General features: G+C 38.1%; 1 protein-coding gene across 1 annotated transcript in view; it reads right to left on the minus strand.

The window, feature by feature from the left end:
* Positions 1-18,233, minus strand: part of ERC2 (ELKS/RAB6-interacting/CAST family member 2) — a 370,025-nt gene extending 351,792 nt beyond the window's left edge. The window contains exons 1-2 of the mRNA XM_054216425.1: positions 17,909-18,233; positions 2,686-3,488 (exon numbers count right to left, since the gene is read on the minus strand). Coding sequence (XP_054072400.1) covers positions 2,686-3,342 — 657 coding nt within the window. The 5' untranslated portion in view covers positions 3,343-3,488; positions 17,909-18,233. The remainder of the gene's footprint in view (positions 1-2,685; positions 3,489-17,908) is intronic.
* Between the last annotated feature and the right edge of the window lie 2,665 nt (positions 18,234-20,898).

The raw sequence follows: 20,898 nt of genomic DNA on the forward strand, positions 1-20,898 counted from the left end.
AGATAAGAGTGATGGTCCTTTCATACATAAATATTTGATTACAAGAGAGGAAACAGCAGAAACACTTGGTCATGTCATAAAACCAACATAAGGCCCCTGTAGAGTTTTGCTGGAACCTGTGGCTGGGATTTGCCATTTCTGACATATCCTAAGCAACCCAGAGAACAGGGTGAACAGTAAGATGACTAATTTACCTCATGATATTAGGTTACTCAGGGCAGTAAAGACAAAAGCCAAATGCAAAGAAGGATTTTATAAAACTAAGTAATTAGGCAAGGGCTGGCAGATTAAATCAATGGAGATAAATATGAAGTTATACACAAGTGAAAATAATCCTGCCTTCATGCATAACATGCATGCACCTCGGATCTAAACTAATTATAACCACTGGTGAGATTTTTCACTTATGATAGATACTTCCATTAAAATATTAGCTCGGTACTTGGTAGCAGTAAAAATAAAAAAGTGTTGGGAATTGTTGGGAGAGACGTACAGCATAAAAGGAGAAACTCTATAACATAAATGCATAACCCTTTCTATACCGGTATTATGAAAAACATGATCTGTTTTGGTCTCCTTATTTCAAAAAAAACCAAAAACAAAAAAAAGGTAATAGGTCTGAAAAAGATTCAGAGATGAATCAAAGAAATGTTACAGTTTCATGAAAAGAACTATCACACATGCTAAGATTCTCCTGTCCACAAAACAGCTGAGGGAGGGATGTGATGACGGTGCCCTATAAAATCATAGGTGGCACCGAGACTGGCACTATTAAATGTTTCTTCCAGAGGAAATCCTAGCAAAAGCAGATGAAGTCTAGCGCAAAAACAAATGCAAAGCAGCGGTTCTTCACATGACACGTTAAGCTGTAGGATTCACTGTCACAAGATGCTGGGGACACCAGAATTTTACATAGGTCCAAAAGCAACTGACGTGAAAAAAAAAATCCACTCTGTTATTAAGCACACACAAACTGTAGCTGGATCATGAAGAGTAGTAAGTGGAGAGAACACTGTATACTAGGTCTATTCGATGAACTTTTGGACATGCTAGCAATGGAACATAAGCGACCCAGTCATTATGTTATTATAGAGTAAGGATTCATGTTAAATATATAGATAGGCTAAAATACATCCTTTTTGCCTTTTGTTAGGATCACCCTTACAAGAATATAAGATCATTTGTTAAAAATAAAAAGTTATAATATTCTGTGAAATGAATGAACAGAGGACTCAGAGTTACTAATTTACTTTCCCCTCAAGATGAGGAAATAGCTTTTAGGGGGAAAAAAAAAAAAAGCAACCTAAACCCGCCCCCCTCCACATCACCACTTTGGCTGGTGATAAAGTATCGAAATACCAGACTCGGATTCCAAATGCCAATACAAAATATTAACGTGACGTTTCCGTAAGAAAGGCTATCAAAAACGAGTGCATTAGAATATTCTTACTACTACTAAGGTGACACCAACTATCAAGATTAGAATGTCTAACAAATAAGGATTCTGAATAGCAGAACCTCCGCCAAACATTTTTTTTTTTTATAATAATGTTTCTAGCAGCATCCTAGTGCACCTACTATAAGTAAATATTCAGTAACTACTACTTTCAGTCTAGATACACAACTTATACAAGAAAATAATAAATTAATTCACTGTACTGAATTCCTAATCAAGACCCAGTCAGTTTCCCACTGAAGTAACTGGTATGGGGCTTGTTAGTTCCACAGATATTTAGGTTCATGACATGCCTAAGAGGTGGAAAGTCTGGTGAGAAGCACTAATCATCACAAACTCGGAAGTAAATTAAAAATTTCAGTTGTTGCTGCCTGCCAGCAAAGAAGTTTAGATTGGGCATCTGGAAGCGAGAGAAACACAGGATTGTGTTTTTGTCTGGGGAAAGTTAACAGATGGTCTAAAAAGGAGCAGCTTTAATATAAGACAAGCAGCCAAAAAGTGTGTGAAGACAGCAGTATGAGAATTTTTATGATCTATTCTGTGCCACTGTTTTATATATCTTTGTGAAATAGCATACAACCTCAAAGCTTGACCTTATAGCTTTATTCATCCAGATTAAAATACTTTAATCTTTTTATAACTTTGGGAAAAGATTTTTATGTTGAATAGAAGTATCTGAAATACATATTTACAAGATGCTCTTTTCTAAGGCACAGGTTTTTGAAACATTGCTGAAAACACAACTTCAATTTCCTTCTGTAACATAGAATTACAGAAGGTTGCATATGGGGATTTAATATCATATCTCTTTAAACTTTCAAAAACTGGGCAGCTAAATCCCTATACAGCTCACACAAAATATGCCTCTGGATGTTTATTTATACTTTTGCAGAAGTAGCTCATTTACCCCTTCAGAAAAGGTTGCTGAATATATTTAGACTGTCACTCCAAAAAAGCACTAGAGAAAGTCTCAAAAATAAGAAAATGGGTAGTAACAAATATTCTCTTCATCTATAATGTGAGAGAATGCTGCATGAAGGAAATTATAACCTGCATTCAGATTCTTATTAATGTATTTTCCTACTATTTATCAGCCAGAGGCAGATGGATCAAGACATACAATTCTTGTTGTAAACATCAAACTTTTTTCAGCATAGGATACAGTTCCATAAGAAAACAGCAAGTATTTAGCTGTAAATCAACAGAAAGAAATTTTCAGAACTACTTACCTGATTTTCTTCATGGGAAACTCTCATTTGTTCTTTAAGAACTGACATTCTGGCTGCTTCTTCTTTCCTCAACACTCTTTCTTTCTTTAGCTCAGGACTCCAGAAAGTTTTGATGCTATTCATGGAGGATCCCAGCTTGCTGTCCTTAATGTCTAGTTCTTTTCTGAGAAGATCATTCTCCCTCTGTAATTCCTTAAGCTGAGCCTGCAGGTCTAACATGGTACTATCTCTAACCTGCCTCAGCATAGAAGGAACCTGATGGTGGTGATGGTGTGAAGATGTGGTCAGACCTCCATGCTGATCAGTATAAGAAAGGACATCTGTGTGCGAAAGTCCAGCTGAAGCAATATTAGGACTGCTCCCCATAGCTGTGACTCGACCACCGTACACAGCTCGATTTGTAGCCCTTCCAAGAGTCATTGTGCCCTTTGGGAAAGTAGTAGAAGCTACACCTTCATGGTCACTCAGATACATTGGTCCAGATGTTGCATAGGCTGCATTAAGGGATTGGATGTTCTCCATTGATAACGTCTTACCTGTTCCTCCTCCTCCTCCACTATTTGTTCGCCTATGGCCCAGGCGAGGAGATCTTGGCAAACGAGGAGACCTGGAGGGACTTCCCTCTAAGTTGCTGATTGTTCTTGCACTTCCGTACATTTTTCTTCTACTTTGAGGTACTATTTAGTAAGAAATGAGTAACACTAAAGTTGAATATTAAATTTATAATTCCAGCTAGAAATATTGGCAGTTTCACTGCATTCTTCCAATAGGCAAAAATCTATTGTTCCTCTGAAGTCAGACACCTGAAAAAAGATATTATAAAAATAAGTAAATTTTCATCTTGGAAAATAAGTTTAAAAATATTCAGCATATATCAGAAAATAAAGTAACCCACTTCCTAGAATAATTACTTTAAAAATAAAATTTACTATACATTTTGTATTTAGGATGACTAGTTAAAAATGCATTTTCGAACTAATTTCATTAAGAAAAAACTGCTCGTTTCCTTCTCACTAGAAAATATCTTGACTTTGACTTGGTACAACAAGCTTTATGTTGCAGTAAACACCAAGGGCCCAAAAATATATCTTAGCTAATATGTTAATGGACTTAAATGACTGACCATGTGGAATTATATAAAGGAAAAAAAGAAATAGCTGTTGTTGACATTAAGGACTACCCAAACTAAGATATTATATTTTCAAAATATAGTATAAAAGCAACAGTTCAGCAGTTCTGTATATTCTCTAGTAATTAAGACAGAATAAGGAAACAGGCAGGGGTTTTAGTTTTCATTTAGATTAACAAAGAGATTTTTGGATAGGAAAAAAGGATGAAGGAAACCGTGTTTCTAATAGTTCAGCTGTAGACAGTAAAAACATATTTTAGTAAGAAAATTTAACAATAAAACTAAGCTAATTTAAGTGAATATTTTCTTCTAAACAATTACAATGTATTACAACACAGTATTATTTGTTCAATGAAGTACTAGCTTGCTAATATTTGGGGTTAATAAGCTTCTAGGGAAAAGGCTGCATGACAATAATCTAGGTTTTCATTTAGAAAAGGAGTGCTTGTGAAATACAATTTTATTTCTCTTTTCCCTATGGATATCATATTATTGCTTTGATAAAACCATCCTTGTAATTTATTTAACCAAACAACAGACAGATGTGGACCAGTGTTCCGTTTACAAATTCTTCAATACTATCATTATACATTTACCAAGTTTCAAGTAAGTTTATTAACTTTACATAGCATAAATATAAACATACAATAGGACTTCAGGATTAGGTAGGCCCACTGATTATTTTTTTACTTTTTTTTTTTTAAACAAGTCTAACCATTTCAACAAATTTGTAGTATTAATTAAATTGATGGTTATTAAACAGATCTAGTACCGTTTATTTCAAAGGTAACTTGAGGAAGAACAAAAGTTGAACTCACTCAAATCCAGTAATCTTTAACCATACCCTCAAGGCATCCTCATTATCTATAGATACATTATTTCCCAGTGTTTTAAAACATCTGTTCTACATTTGCTGTGAAAAAGGCGTTGAGGCAGGGGCAGGCAGAAGGATGATTTGTCACATTTAGTATATTAATTTCTATATTAATTAATTATTAGTAGTAGTTGTCACGCTCTAGCACATTAAATCCTCACCAACAATGTTATCATAAAAAATTATGGATACTAATGATGTCAACAAACAAGAAGCATGCCGAGTTCTCCACTGACCCCTCATTATGCCAAACAAGCATACACCATACAGCTTTATGAGTTCTAAGAATTCCTTGGTATACGCTACCTTTTCATCAACTTTAACAACCAGCAGAATCTAAAGCATTTTTGTTTCATTCAGATTACCAGTATGCATCTGAATTAGCTGAGATGTTTCAACTTGTTCCAACTACTATAACACAACAGTGGCCATTCTCGTGAATTTTCACCTCTTTCACAAGAGGTCACAAGATTCAGAAGTGGAAGGCACTACACTACACTGAAATGTTGATGACAATGCCACTATGGGTGCTGGGCAAAATATAAGAGTGTGATATTTATTTAAGATTGATAATTTGGAAACACTGAATTTGTATTGCACTCAGGCTGCTCCATTAAAAGTAATTCATTTCAATGCAAACATTGCCCTTGGCAAAACGGATCAAACAAGCTAACAAAACATTGTTCCATACAAAGTATATTAACAAGACTAGCAATTCTGTCATAAAACAATACCACTTTTTGCCATGTACAAACAGCTCAGCTATATACATTGGCACATTTTGCCGTATACCAACAACTCAGCTATGCATAAAGCAAAGCAGGGGTACTTACTTCAGTTAGATAATGTAGGTTTTAACTATTTAGGGAGACATAGATAAAAAATTACATTCTAGCAACTCTTTTCTACTTCAGGATCACATAACATGAGTTGTTTTAGTTCTAGACGTAAAAGCCCGATCCAACTTCTCAAGCCATGAAAACTTCTTAAAGCTTCCAGAATTCAGCCCCAAGGTGCACAGATTTAAAGGAACCAGATGTAACTTGCAGATTTGCATTTTCAAATTTTGACATTTTATCATGAGTATCCAAATCTACCCCCCTTTTCAGTTGTCACACATCGTTCAAGTGATGACCCACAGCTTGTTCCACAAAAAAAATGGTGCAGCTTTTCTGCCATCTCAACTTCAATGCATTCATCAATAAAAAACATACCACATTGTGACTGGGGGCAATGCAATTACTCAATGCACTCCGAGAAATGGATCCTTGTATATTTCTAGTTTCCTGAAAAAGTTCTGTAGCTCCTTCAAAGAGGATCTCAAATGAGATCAGAGTTGAAGATCATTTTCCTTCTACTGGCTTGGGGCAGATCCTGTGCAAAAGCAACTGCCTTCTAGACTGGTACAATTCTGCCCCCCAAAACCAAAATAATCTGGCCTGGTGTAAAACTAAGATTGCTAGCATAAACTGTCAATGTCAATTTAAACTGGATACAATCAAATATTTTTAGATACAGCAGAGCTGACACATACCCAGGTGGTGTGGGTAGGTGCAGCTTTGTTGATCCTAAAAAAAATACAGGTATAGGATACCCTTACCTCATATCAATACTGGTTTTTGTTGCCACAGTCTGATAAGTAATTAATTTATGCTGCTTCTTTTGAGTCACTTAATATCCTACTGAGCCTTTTGTTTGCATCTCTGATATGTACTTTTAGGTACTTATTTTGCCTTTTAGAGTACATTAGTAGAGGTCTGTCTTCTTTTCTCTACTTGTGTGAAGTTTTGAGAAGCTTTCATCTCAAAGCAGAGAACACTTTTATCTTACTTAGCACTCCAGTGCTTATTATTGAGCCTTATTGAAAACGGGAATCATCATCCCTCATCCAAAGGGAGGCTAACTTCTGTCTGGACTTCCACTTTAATAATAATGTTCTCATACTGATTTAACATTGTAACTTTCATATGTCTGGAAAAATTCTGAAAGTAACATGAAGAGAGAAGTAACATTTCTTTGGTTTGTGGTGTTCTGTTACCTCCACAGCATTTTCAATTATTTTTAGGGGGAAAAGTAAAAATATTCTAATCCAGATGGAGACCTCTACATAGTAATTGGAAACACACTGACAATATGCTTGGTTTTCTTACTTTCATGGGCTAATAAAGATAGCTCACAGATCAAAAGCTGAAAATCCCGATCTAAAGAAATTCTTACAGTTTATCTATATTTTCATTTGCAATTTGTTACCTGCTACAACCTGAATTATACAGGCTGGTTTTCTTGCAAAAACCTTCAAAAAAGGAAAGCACATCCAAGCGTGCTTTTTGGAAACGTATACATTTTAAGGATAAACCCTGAGCCTTCATTTACGGCTGTGAAAAGTCTCATACACAGCAGAAGCTATATACACCATTGCTTTATTTTCTACTCTTTACTGCTTATACACAGAGCCTTCCTAGCTTCAGAAAGATTTACTGTGTGTCTCAACACATCAGGAATTGGAGGCATGAAGAAGCAATATCTGCCTCAGGGCCTCAACAATTGCCACACAGATCATCTACTGCCTGGAGAAAAAGAAAAAAGAGAGGAGATCCCTTCTCACATCTTCCCATAGAACCTGCTGACAAAGAGCTGTTCTAGTTGAACGTAGAGTGGGCAGGTGAAATACAGATTATTCTATCTCAAAAACAACATTGATTTTATATTGCTATTTTTATTTATGGGGGGGAAATTATTACTCTAAAGCAACCATTTTTCATCCAGTATTTCAAGGATGGTTTTGCTGAACTAAAGCATAACACTTATGCACCATAGTGTAAGGGGTGGAAAGACAGATAAATGGAATCAAGAGAAAACATAAGAATCTCATATATTATGAGGAGGATGGGAGAGCTGTATAGACAAGAACTAAAGAGGCCAACTGTCCCTCTTGACAGAAGCCCAGAAGCTGTAGATGTTGTTGTAGCAAGCACAAAGGAGCTCCAATACAACTCATGAAGGTTATATCCCCCTAAAAACTTAATTGAGACAAAAAGTCATCCAGATTCACTTAGTCTGGTCTGGGACAGATTGCAGATCCGCTGCATGCATTTTCCCACAAGAGGTTATTTTGAGTTTTAAAATCCAAATCAGCTTAATAGTACTAGAAAAAACAGATGCTCATTTACTTGTCTCAGTATTTTCTTACTTTAAAAAAATACATTTTAATGTACTTAATGTATGACTTAAAAACTAACCATTACAATTGTGACTTTAATACTTTGCATTGCAAACAAATCTATATGATAGGATTCAGAAAATTAAGGATGCATTCTTGGGGTATTTCACTAACAAGAAGGTGATAGCACTCAGTGTGGCTAATTCCAGAGCAGATTTAACAATTTTATTGGAAAAAAAAAAAAATATCGACTCACACTATCCTGGAAAACACCAAGAAATGTAGAAGAATTTCAGTCACTAGATATAGGGCCAAATACAACAAAATGTAGCAAACCATTCCTCATGAGATATTGCCATGACAGAAATCATAATATGAGCAAATATTCAGACTACACTCATTGACTACTAAATCTAAATTATCATCTTAACCATACAGAAATCTTTCTTCATGTAACTAACAGCAGTCAAATATTTTTAGTGAAGGGTAAAGACTTGATTTCTCCCTTCTGTTTTTTGGGGGTTTGGTTTTTTTTCTCAGGCTAGGGTACACTATTAGTTTCATAAGGGTCAGCATTACTGTTTCCTTATCAACAACTGATAACCAGTATTTCAGTTTGTGTCAATATATCTCACACGCTGACCATTTACACCATCTTCATGGGCAGACATAGTGGGGCCAGAACAGACACTAAAATACAGGCTGGGGTGGCAGGCAGGGGAAAAGGCAGAGGAAGGAGAAGAGAAAAAAAAAAAGAGAAAAAAAAAACACCACACAAAAATCCTGACAATTATGCTTAGAAAGCTTAGGGCCAATTTAGACTTTCTGTGTCTCCTCCTCTGGCCAGAATCACTTACTCAGCAGTAAGTTTGGATATTAGCCAAACACTTAATAGCTTTGCACAACTACTTGCCAATATTAGCATTGAGTCAAGAGCTCAAACATTTGTAATACTACCGAAAGCTTTAAGGAAACTCCTTCCTTACAGCTATCCTCACCAAACAGCATATAGCAACAGCTAAGTGCAGAAATTATCAATCTGACTTTTATAATACTCGATGGCTTCCGAACTGCCTAAAACTGTTTAGTACTATAGAGCTCCCCAAATATAAATCAAAGGCAACAAAACAGAAGAAATAAGAGACAATGTAGAAGACAACGCTCCTATACTCTCCACCAGGACTCATCTTCTTGACTACATCTGTGGACAAGGTAAGAGCTACAGATGTCATCTGTCTGGACTTCTGTAAGACCTTTGACACGGTCCCCACAACATCCTCTTCTCTAAACTGAAGAGATATGGCTTTGATGAGTGAACTGTTCAGTGGATAGGGAACTGGTTGCATGGTCACATCCAGAGGGTAGTGGTCAACGGCTCAATGTCCAGATGGAGATTGGTGATGAGTGGCGTCCCTCAGGGGTCCATACTGGGACCAGTACTGTTTAATACCTTCATCAATGACACACAGTGCGATCAACCTCACCCTCTGCATGTTCACAGATGATACCGAGCTGAGTAGTGCAGTTGACATGCCTGAGGGATGGGATGCTATCCAGAGGGACCTGGACAAGCTCAAGAAGTGGGCCCATGTGAACCGCATGAGGTTCAACAAGGCCGACTGCAAGGTCCTGCACCTGGGTCAGGGCAACCCCCAGTATCAATACAGGCTGGGAGATGAAGGGATTGAGAGCAGCCCTGCCCAGGAGGACTTAGGGATATTGATGGATGAAAAGCTGGACATGAGCTGACAATGTGCACCAACTGTATCCTGCGCTGCATCAAAAGAAGCATGGCCACCAGGTTGAGGGAGGTGATTCTGCTCCTCTACTCCACTGTCGTGGGACCCCATCTGGAGTACTACATCCAGCTCTGGAGTTCTCAGCACAGGAAAAACATGGACCTGTTGGAACAGGTCCAGCGGAGGAGCACAAAACTGATCAGAGATTGAACACCTCTCCTACGAGGAATGGCTGAGAGAGTTAGGGTTGTTCAGCCTGGAGAAGAGAAAGCTCTGGGGAGACCTTCTTGCAGCTTTTCAGTACTTAAAGGGGGCTTATAAGAAAGATGGGGACAGACTTTTTAGCAGAGCCTGTTGCAACAGGACAAGGGGTAATGGTTTTAGACTAAAAGAGGGAAGATTTAGACTAGATATAAGGAAGAAATTTTTTACGATGAGGGTGGCCAAACACTGGCCCAGGTTGCCCAGAGAGGCGGTAAATGCCCCATCCCTGGAAACATTCAAGGTCAGATTTCACAGGACTCCGAGCAACCTGACCCAGTTGAAGATGTCCTTGCTCATTCCAGGGGGGTTGGACTAGATGGCCTTTAAAGGTCCCTTCCAACCGAAACTATTCTATGAATCCCTGTATTTTGAGACATCACAAAAGGAAGAAGATTCACAGAAAAAGTTCTGTGCCATAAACACACGTTCTGTCAAACAGTAAGGATTTTTTTAAAATAATCATTTAAATACTCTCTTACCACAAAAAAACCCATCACTGTACACAGAAATCCAGCGATACATGTGTATTTAAAGTAGTGACCAAGAGCCAGAAATACTTCCTGCACATTCTTTTGGTTTTACCTTGATTTTTGGCTGCTTTAACAGTGGCTTGACACGTCCTCATAAAAGAGAACATTCTTTTCTTTGCATGTTTTTTATTATCTGCACTGATTTAAAAAATAAAAACCAGCAAGCTGATGCAAACAAGATACAGAGAAGCAAAATCTATTATACAGTATGCTTCCTTTCTTCATTAGTCCGAGCAGCACAGCATGTCTTATTTTAATAAAGTAATAAAAAGATAATGAACACAATGCTGGTTTATATGGGGTTAGTACAAGCCCTACATTGTTTGTAGCAAAAGGGCAAAGTATTTTTTTTTCCTATTCACCACTATCAGACTGATCAAATTACTTATTTCCCTCCCCCATTTTTTAATCGTAATAAGAAAATCACCCATTTCTTCCTACTACTCTACTATTCCTTAGAAGTTTAAAAAAAATACGTATCTATACCTGACAACATTAAAAGCAACATCATCTTCACTTAGGTTCCTTAGAGTGTCCTGAATCTGCATTTTCAATGTTTTACTATAGTCTGCACAATAAATTTATCTTTACTTGTCAATAAGCCTTGATTTACCTACTTTCTCTTGAAGTTATTTATAAAAATGCTACATATGTAGCTGTGTATAAAGTTAGTTTCAAAGTCTGTTTTGATCTTGCAAGTTAGTGATGTCCCTGAACTCATATAAATGCTAAATACAAGAATTGGCATTTATCACCTCACAGGAATAGCTCATCACACCTGCCTGCCTTCCATTTCTATTTCATACAAAAGAAACAGTATGTGAAGGAGAAAGTAGGAATGGCGGCTGAATATGCCTCTAATGACATACATGGAAAATAAAGTTGTCAGGTATTCTAATGTTGTCAGGTGCAGTGACAGCAATTAATGCTTATCATGCGATCAGAAAACTCCACCAATGGTAATATTTGCTTAAAACGAAGTCTTAAAAGTCTTGAAAAACAAGCAGTTCTGACTGAATTATCAGGACTGTCAACTATATTACTATCAAGTATATTTAAGTGAAGAGTTAACAATACCTTTTTAATTCTCTTAAAGACTGCTAAACTCATATAAAAATAAGGCTAGCATTCAGTAGAGGTGCATTTTCTCAATGCACTGACTTTTTGTCTTTATTACGATGTTAGAGACGTAATTGTTTTAAAACACTTTTGAAGCATCCTATTAATTAAAAATGGGCTTTAAATAAAAGTAAAACTTCACCAACTGACACCTCCATTACTTTGTAACTTTTACGTTAGGTCTCTCTTCGTTGTTGAAACACCAATTCTTAACATTTTATCTCTAACATTTCCACTAAAAGAATTCTTCCTTGCACTCTTGCACATTACAAAAGAAAGCCTCCCTAGGGTTTCCAAGATGCTTAAGGGAGGTGAATGATTTAAGATTTTTTTTTAATTTTTTAAATTTTTTTTTTAAATTCTTTTAAAGAGAGAAGATAGATCATTTAAGGGATAGAAACACATACATTCCAAAACGCTGTCTGCATGTCCTCAGGTTTTTTTTATTCTTCTCAACTTTAGTGCACCATAATAACCTTCTCAGGATATACAGATATTTCTAAAGCCTGGGCAAGCTTTTGTCTAGAGAAAGAATTCCTAACATTTTAGTCTGAAGATATGCAGGTGTCTTTTGTGTGCTAAATTCTGTATCCTAGTCTGTATTCATTGTGTCTTCCATCCTGCAATTGTTAATCACTTGCTTCTTATTTCTTTTTCAGTAAGAAATCTCATTTATTAATGCAAGCCTGCATTTACAAAGTCCAGTCTTTTGTGGAGGATTATTCTAAGCCACCTGGTTAGCCAGACAAATAGTATTTTTAGTTTAATGACTATTAAACAACAATAAAAAAATAAATGTCTTAAATTTGTATTAAAATAGTCTCCTTTGAGTAAAAATATTAAAATGTAAAAGTATACACCATCCTTCAGGATAACTTGAAAATTATGCCTAATGAGCAGAACAATTTTGCTTTGCTTTTGACAAAATTTACCTAACTTGAATGACTATTTAAAAGTTTACAGAAACAGTGTCTTTGTTATAGATTGAACTACCTTTCTATTTTCAATTGAGAAGTTAGAGGTTAAAAATAAGCATGATCTAAGTCAACCTGAAAGTTTTCTAGCAAAAACTAGAAGACCAGGTTTGTTCTATTATTTCTAAATTTAAAATGGCAACAAAAGCCACCTTTCTTCCCCTTTTAAGTAATATGTTAGTTCTTATTTATACTTAATAATAACAAAAGCCTAATTTTTAAAGCTTCGTTACAGAACACCTGGAAGTCCAAGACAGACACAAGAGACAATTCCAGACATATTAAAAAAAGATATATTTTTTTCTAGCAATACTACAGATACATTTCATTATAAACATATGTAAAGAATCAAGTGAGGACATCATTCAGCTTGAATTTCCGTTCTTATAATTACTTTTAAAAGGTAAAGAAAATAGCAGGGTAAAGGAAAACTAACAAAAATTTTAAATAAAAAAAATAATATATCTACATTATGATTTAAAGAGCCAAGCTTCTTTTTCTTAGCTGCCATCTGATTTGCCTTTCTCATGGAGCATCCAAGTAGCACACAATAAGAAGCGAAGCAAGTAGTTTGATTCACATTTTCAACTTCATATTGCTAATTTATCATCTAGTCCACATTTCTTCTGCCTTGATTATGAGCGAGGAAAACTGAACCCTTGACAAAGCAAATTACGGTCCAAATTCCTCAATCAAAAGGGAGGGAGGTGAGGATCTAATTAAAAAAACCAACCAAACAAACAAAAAACCACAACAAACCACACACACATCTCCAAATCATATGCTTGCTAATGACACTGAGTTGTGATTCCAATAATTGTGTGCATTTATTTTTTCCACTCACTTATTCTGGACTAACAGAGCCCACTATGAGAGTAAGCAACACTTATGAAGACAAATATTATTGTAGGAGTTTCTTACGTTAACTGTTACATCATCATGCAAGAAGAGAAGATAGGATAAGGATCACTCAAAATATGTGGGAATGAGGAACCAACATGCAGAGCTGTTGTGGTGCTTCAGACCTTGCAGAAAGCACTCTTAAAATTCAGGTATTGAGATGATCATCTTTGATCTTCAAAAGTAATACCAATAAGAGATTCATAAAAGTTATATTTTATAAAAATATGTTTTTAATGTTTTTATGTGTGTTCATACTAAGGACATTGCTTCAAATTGAAAGCTTTTGTAAACACTGTGTGACACCTATTATCTTTCTTTCTTTTAATATCATGACATTAAACAAGTATTTCCCTGCAAATTATGTCTGCAATCGGAAAAGTCACACTTCTGATGCATCAGAAATGTTTTGATAATGCCAAAATAAGCAATGTTTTTCAAATAAAGCCACAAAGGTAGAATACCGAAAAAACTTGTTCCGTATGTTCATGCAACAGCAAACATCTACGTTGTCAACATTCATACCAACAGCCTTTGAAACATAGGCTGTTTACCTGATAACACATACATATATTAAACGCACATCAAAGACTGCAATTATTTGTTTCAGGAATAAAACCCAAGAACCAAAAATTATGTAAATGGAAATTGACTAAATTTATAATTAGATCTGTCTATTTGTCTATTTTCACATTAAGTATGTTTAAGAATATTCTGTCATTTACATTAATGTAATGTTTTTCATTTTAAGATGCATTTAAAACTTGTAAGTCTATCTCAGAAATAATCAGAGATACTTCTACGCAATGGAGTATTTTCAATTGAATTCACTAAGGCTACTCACATGAATGTTATTAAACGGAGGCTTACATATTTAGAGGATAAAGCTCTACCTTTCTCTTTTGCTACAAAGCTTCCATTCTCATCAGAAAACAACAGAATAGTCATAGCATCAGCTATTAAGACTACCTGTGTAACTTCCAGCATTTTCTTAGAATACTTAAATATCATTATATTTACAATTTAGCAAACCTCAATGTCCGCTATGCATTTTACATTTCTTGGATTCAAGAGGAATAATATAGATACTCAAATTATAAAAGAAAAAGCATGCATTCAGCATGCTTTGAAGCTATTAGAATTCAAAAACATGCTGAACTTCTCTCTTCTCTGTTCTGTTCACTAGGATATAAGGGTATGCACATGTTTTAGGATCATACCAAAAAAAAGAAACTGGCTGTGCTTCAGCTGCTTTAGATCAGAGTTGTCCAAGGAACTTGCAGGCTCTGTAGGTAGAATTTAGCTGCTAGATTTTGCACTGTGACTTCAATTAGAGGGATAGGACAAGAAGCATGACAAGCAGCAAGAAGCTTCAAAAAAAAAAGACGGTGTTTGTTGAAACTGGGATACTTTAAATAAGTAAAAAGTACATTGGTCATTAAAGAAGTCACATGTTAACTAGTCTGAAGCATTCCCAGTGAATGCCAGTCTGCAAGAGTGAGTTTCTAAGACAGTCTAGAAAGCCAGTATCCCCTTTCAAAAACCTGATCTTAAAACTTCTCAGAAAAGCTTAGGCTTTGCTGAACATCCAAAACGTCAAAGGCTCCCACACATCCAATCACAACTTGAAACTCAAGTTCTTAGACACATTCCACCTGCCATCCTAAAAGGACAGAAATTCTGACACTACAGTTCTCCCTCATTATTCTCATTACAAACTAAAGAGAGGATAGAGACACACAACTTTCCAAACATGTAAACTGTCCATCTCAAAGTCTACGTTTCTAATATCATGAAGGAATTGCAGGTTTCTGTGAACAAAAATGATGCAACAGTAATGGAGCCTTATCCAGAGAAATGCTAAAACATCTTTGCTACTATTCTTTCCTTTGTCAGAGCTCAGCACCTGACAGACTGTCTCTGAAAGGAGATGAGGTTGGTGTTCATAATTGTTATAACTACTCCAAAACAAAATCTGACTAATTAAGGTATTCCAAAGCTGAGCATTTCAAAAGCTCGTATCACTAAATGAATCCTAAGAACTCCCTGAGATCAACAGCCAAGAAAGCAACAACACAACTTAAATACTATACTACCAATGTTAATTCAAAGACATTTACATTTTCTTATACAAACATTGGATATCTATGCTTATAAACTTTCTTGGACCCACAACCATAGTTAACAACCATTCTCCAATTAATTATTTTTTTTTTGTCCGCACCTTATACACAAGCAGTAACAAACCAACAGAAGTACATCTCACTTTATTTCAAAAAGATTTTTTCTTTATAAAATGCATTGCATAACTAAAAAGTGACCAATTAAAAAACAAGTGCTCCAGAAAAGCACTATCCAGTTAATTTAGAGAATAAGGTTTCTGAGCTTTCCCTTGATCAACTACGATCCTGAAAAAGAAATCATAATCTCATTTTGCTTTAAAGTAACTCTTGACCTTTTGCCAGGACTTTGTAGAAAATATAAGCTAGTATTACAAGTTAAGGCAACCTCATCATTGCTAAGTACATATAACATCACACAAAAACTAAAACTTACATCTCAAAAATATTTTAAAGCAATTCTAAAACTGAAGAAAACAAATATAATTTCACAAGTAAAAGAGCAGTCATATTACAAAACAAAAAAAAAAAAAAATCAGTATTGCAGCAATATTTCCTAGGTGGACCTGACTAACCATCTCCATATATATCCCGGGCATCTTGCAAACTAAATTAAACTGAGAAGATAACAAATGCATCAGAGTGGATAAAAATATAATAAACACCATAACAGACACAGGTGGGAGAACATATGTTGTCTTTGGAAGTGATACACAGGCTGGTTGCCTCACCCTCTCTGAGGGGTGAGCAACCCACTCTTTTCTGTTAGTCATCCTTCAAAGGTCTACAAGAATCATCTTTCTAAAGCAAGAAAATCACCTTGAGCATTCTTTTACAAAAACATGCATGCTGAATAGGTAATTCTCTAAATATCGGGTACATTTGACATTCTAAGATGGCTGAATGTGCTCACTTGATATTTGGCTGCTAAGAATGTAGGCCACCCCTTCCCTTGCCATCTTTCTACAGCCTTTGGAGCAGGTAAGAGATAGGAGGGGCAACTGGCATGGATAATTAATTATATCTTACATCACCGTTCATCAGAATTTGCCCCAGAATTTGTCTACCAGTAGGTTAGGGGGGTTGAAGAACCACCCATAGAATAAAAGAGGTGGTGAGATGAGTCACCTCCAAATGCAGCTTAACCACAAGAGAGAGTATCATAAGTATAATGAGTATAAGGTATTCAAACACTAACAGAAGGTAAAAGGAGGTCAATGCTCAGGAAAACCAGAGACACACAATTTTGAAGGTTAGGAACTCCATTTTGCAGAGTAGGATCGGAAAGAACAAAAGATGCCTTTGCATGCCAACTTTCTCCTTCATGCTTGGGAAGGAGGGAAACCATTTCAGTAACTAACTGGATCCTCTGCCTACTGGAAAAAGGGATGCATCAGTTTAAGACAGAAGACACTTTCTACTCATACACCCATCTTCATGGTATAGGAATAAAAAAAGCATATGATCTCAATGCTAGAGATTGAGGAAGAAAAATAAGACGGTATCATGTTCCATATTCAGGAGACAGCACATCAGCTTAGGTACCTTACCAACTGAGCAGGATTAAAACAGGAGCTGTTTTAAAGATAATGGCAGCCAACTCTCCTCCAAATCTGTCTAAACACACTTTCTCCAACACAGAAACAACCTTTCAATCCTCAGCACTACCCTTCAAAATTATTTACTTCCAACTGTTTTCTGGAGTCAGTATTTTTACCATCTACTCTCTCAAGCAAACAAATGGCATTTATGACAGAATGACAAGGACGACTGTCCACATACTTGCTTTCTCTTTCACTAGCAAAGCATCTCCTTCCCCTTGCATTTGAAATTTTAGTGGTGATAAAATGTCTATTTGAAGACACAGTACAAATGAACTAGCACTACAAAAAAAAAAAAAAACAAACACCACCACACACAAAACACACACACACAAAATAAGAGATCTCTCAGTTCTTCACTGGATGATCTACCCAACCCAGCCCTGAGTGCACTTGTGAGACATACAGCAAGATACAGCACACAGTTTCTCCCTAGTTTAAACATCTAGTTTCAACCTGAACTGCGAAGCCATAAGCTTCTGGGACTTCATTTGGAAGAAGAAACTATCGTCGCTTCCCTCTCAAGACAGAAAGTCAGCCTCACGCAGTTTCCTTTAGGAAAAGTGAAATTGCTAACTCACCTTGATGCCTTTGAAAACTGTAATACATAGAGCTTTCACACAAAAAATAACAGTAACAGAAAGGTTTCTTTTAAAGCACTGAAGAGGTATGGAGAGAGTTATTTTCACACACACCCCTAAACCCAGTCACCCACGAAGCCAAGACCTAGACTGAAAAGTTTCTTACATCAAGAAACTGTAACAAAGATTTTCCCACATAAACATACTCCTTAAGGGAACTGGAGAAACTTACCATTACACACTCCCCGCGTGCAAAAGCAGACCCTAAAAAGGCACCTTTTCCTCTTCATACACAGTAACAGGAAGAAACGGGGAAATGCACCGCTCAAGCAGGAGAGACTGTGAAGGGATAAGGGCTACGGCAGCCTCCGCTCTTCCACAGAACAGGTAAAGAAAATACCAAGCCGGCACTAGCAGCAAAGCAAGATGGCAAACCGCCCGACCCCGGGAGGCGGCGGCGGGGCGCTGAGGAGAAGCGGCTGGCGAACGGACCCCATCCCGGGAACGCCCGCGCGGGCTCCCGTGAGGAGGAGGACGACAGCGGCCGTTGGGCTGCGCGAGCGGCGGCAGGCACGCGCCAGCGCCCGCCCTCGGGTAGCTGAGCGAGGTGGGGCGTTCCCGCCCGCCGAGGAGGGAGGGGCGGGGCGGCGCTGCCCGCCCGCAGTCAGCGCCAGAGGAAAGCCAGCCCTGCCCGCCGGCCTCCGCGTCGCGGGCGGCTCGCTCCGAGGTGCACGGAGCCTGCCTTTCGCCCGAGGGATTGCTTTAGGGGCCCCTGTAGAGACGCAGGTAGGGGGTGGACGCGCTGCTCTGACACGGCCGTCTGTGGGGGGAGCTGGGCCAGGAAGATGATGGGGCTTCCTCAGTGGTCGCTGAGGAGAAGCGAAGCTGGAAGGACAGTCCCAACTCCCCCCCGCCCCTGGGACTGGAAAAGGACCCACCGTAGGGCCGCGGGAGGTCTCTCCCCGAGCCCTGGAAAGCGCAGCTGGACCAAGACTGTGGAGTTTCACGGTTTCCCTGAGGTGGGAGGAGGGCGGTAACGGATCTCCGCAGCATCTTCCCTCAGAGCAGGGAGGCCAGGAGGCTGGCGGGGGTGGGGGCAGGCATGAGACGGAGGATCTTTTCTGTCCTCGACTTCGCCACAGGGAAATGAAGTGCCAGGGGAGAAGCGACTTGGTGGAGGGGAGGGGGAAACCTTCCCCCCTTCCCCGCCCTTCGAAGGCGGGGGAGCCGGGGAAAGGCCTGCTCTCGGTGGAGCTGCCGGGAAGGGGCTGCGTACGAGGCGGCCGCCCTGGGCATGCACATGAGGGACGGGGGCACGGGAATAGGAAATTAAAAAAAAAAAAAAAAACAAATCCCAAACAAACAAACGGTTAAGCGAAACCACTGATTTAAAAAGCCAACCAGAAAACTAACCCTGACAAGTGGGATTTGCCCTGCTCTTCACTGCACTTATTGGCCGTGCTTATTTGCAACGAGCTTGTATCTGCCAATGCAAGTGGTCGGTTGGTGTGTCCATCAAAAGGGAAATATCAATTCGCTGCTAAGGGAGTAGATTCCCATCCATCCATCACAAGGCTTAGCAGGTAGCCGCCTAGAAATCAATCATACACTAATAAAAAAAAATATATATATATATTCCTTCCTCATCACATTACTGCTCTAGCACTCTCAGCAAAATATGTATGTATCCTTGATGAATATATGCATGAATTTTATCATATGCATCACTCTTGTCCAACCTAAAATGATCTTTAAAAAAAAATTAAAACCACCCAGCATCATAAACGAGGAACCCCACTAAGTATTCATTAATTATATAACTGCAAAATAATACCCTGTTAGTTTCTGCTTTCCATTCGCCAGCCACTACAAGGGAACAGAAGTCTCCCACCTTTTTCCTGACATGATTTTTAAAACACCAAACATTATCCAGTATTTAAGTACAAAGCCAGGAATTTACAAAGCTCATCAATCCTATTCTAGAAAACTTCAACAACAATAATATTTTTAAACACTTGTCACAAAAAATGAGACTCCTATGGCTGTTTTTAGGAGAAATTGCAAGAGACGTTTCTGGTTGACGATTCTGTAGGGAGAGGCACTCTGTTACCAGAATAAGATGTGCACTTGGTCCCATTTATTACAATGTATTTCTAAAGCAATATAAAAAGCCTGTTCTGCAAATTCATTTCCAGTTTCAGCTACCAGACAGTCGAAGAAAGCAATACATAGCCATTTCCTTAATCACAATAAATTTACAGTAATGTATTACAGCCATATTCTTGTTTAAGCTTCTCACCTTTCAAATCATTGCATCTGTCTTTCGTCCTCACATGGATTTTACAACATCACGTTTAGCTGACATCTCGTTTGCGCGGAGGAAGGAGGCAGCAGGGAGAGCCGGAGCAACCGAACCCCCTACAAGGGGAGGAAGAGAGGGAACCTGCTGCAGTCGGGGGAGGCTTGTGTGCTCCTGTCCCTTGTCTTTCCGTCCCTCAGCGAGTCTCCCTCAGTCAGCTGCGAGCCTTGCTGTCTGGGTTGCCAGTCCCTGACTCAACATTCCCAGCATTCCCGAGGAGCTGGGGCTTCATCAGCGGCGGGCGGCCTGCCGCCGGGGGCAGCAGCAAGCGCTCTGACAGCAGGCAGCAGCAGCACACGTACTGCAAGCCCGTGGATTTCTCTGAGCATTTGTCTCTGTCCATTCATTGCAAACCCATGGGTTCCAGTCCCTACCCAGTAAACGTCTGAAAGGAAAGTGTGTTAGTCATTGTGAAGTAGCCTAAAAATACACCGATGTCTGCGTAAAACTGCAGAGGCAAAATTGCTTTCATGTCCCTGTTCACCGAAGGCCAAAAATGTTCAAAGCCAGGTGTTTAAGAACATGATATCTAAAATTCACTACTATATGTGCATACATACACAGGTGAAAAAAAATTAAATGTGTGTTTTCCCTTAAGCGTAAAAGTAGTTAAGATGACATACATATTTATTTGGGGGTTCAAAAAAAAAATACTATGCAGGAAAAGAGCAGGAGATTAGCTGCTATGTGAAGCCTGAAAGCCTTTTTCATCAGAAAACTGTAAACTGCATTTAAAATTACTCCTAAGATTTTATTTATTTAGTTTTGTGTTAAGGAGACTAAGGGAAACTTCTATAAATATCACTGACTTATCCTAAGAAATGAGTGGTTTTCCTCTTCTATATTTCCCCCTCTTCTCAAAA

This window comes from Rissa tridactyla, chromosome 10, assembly GCF_028500815.1.
Source record: "Rissa tridactyla isolate bRisTri1 chromosome 10, bRisTri1.patW.cur.20221130, whole genome shotgun sequence".
In the NCBI taxonomy this organism is placed as follows: domain Eukaryota; kingdom Metazoa; phylum Chordata; class Aves; order Charadriiformes; family Laridae; genus Rissa; species Rissa tridactyla.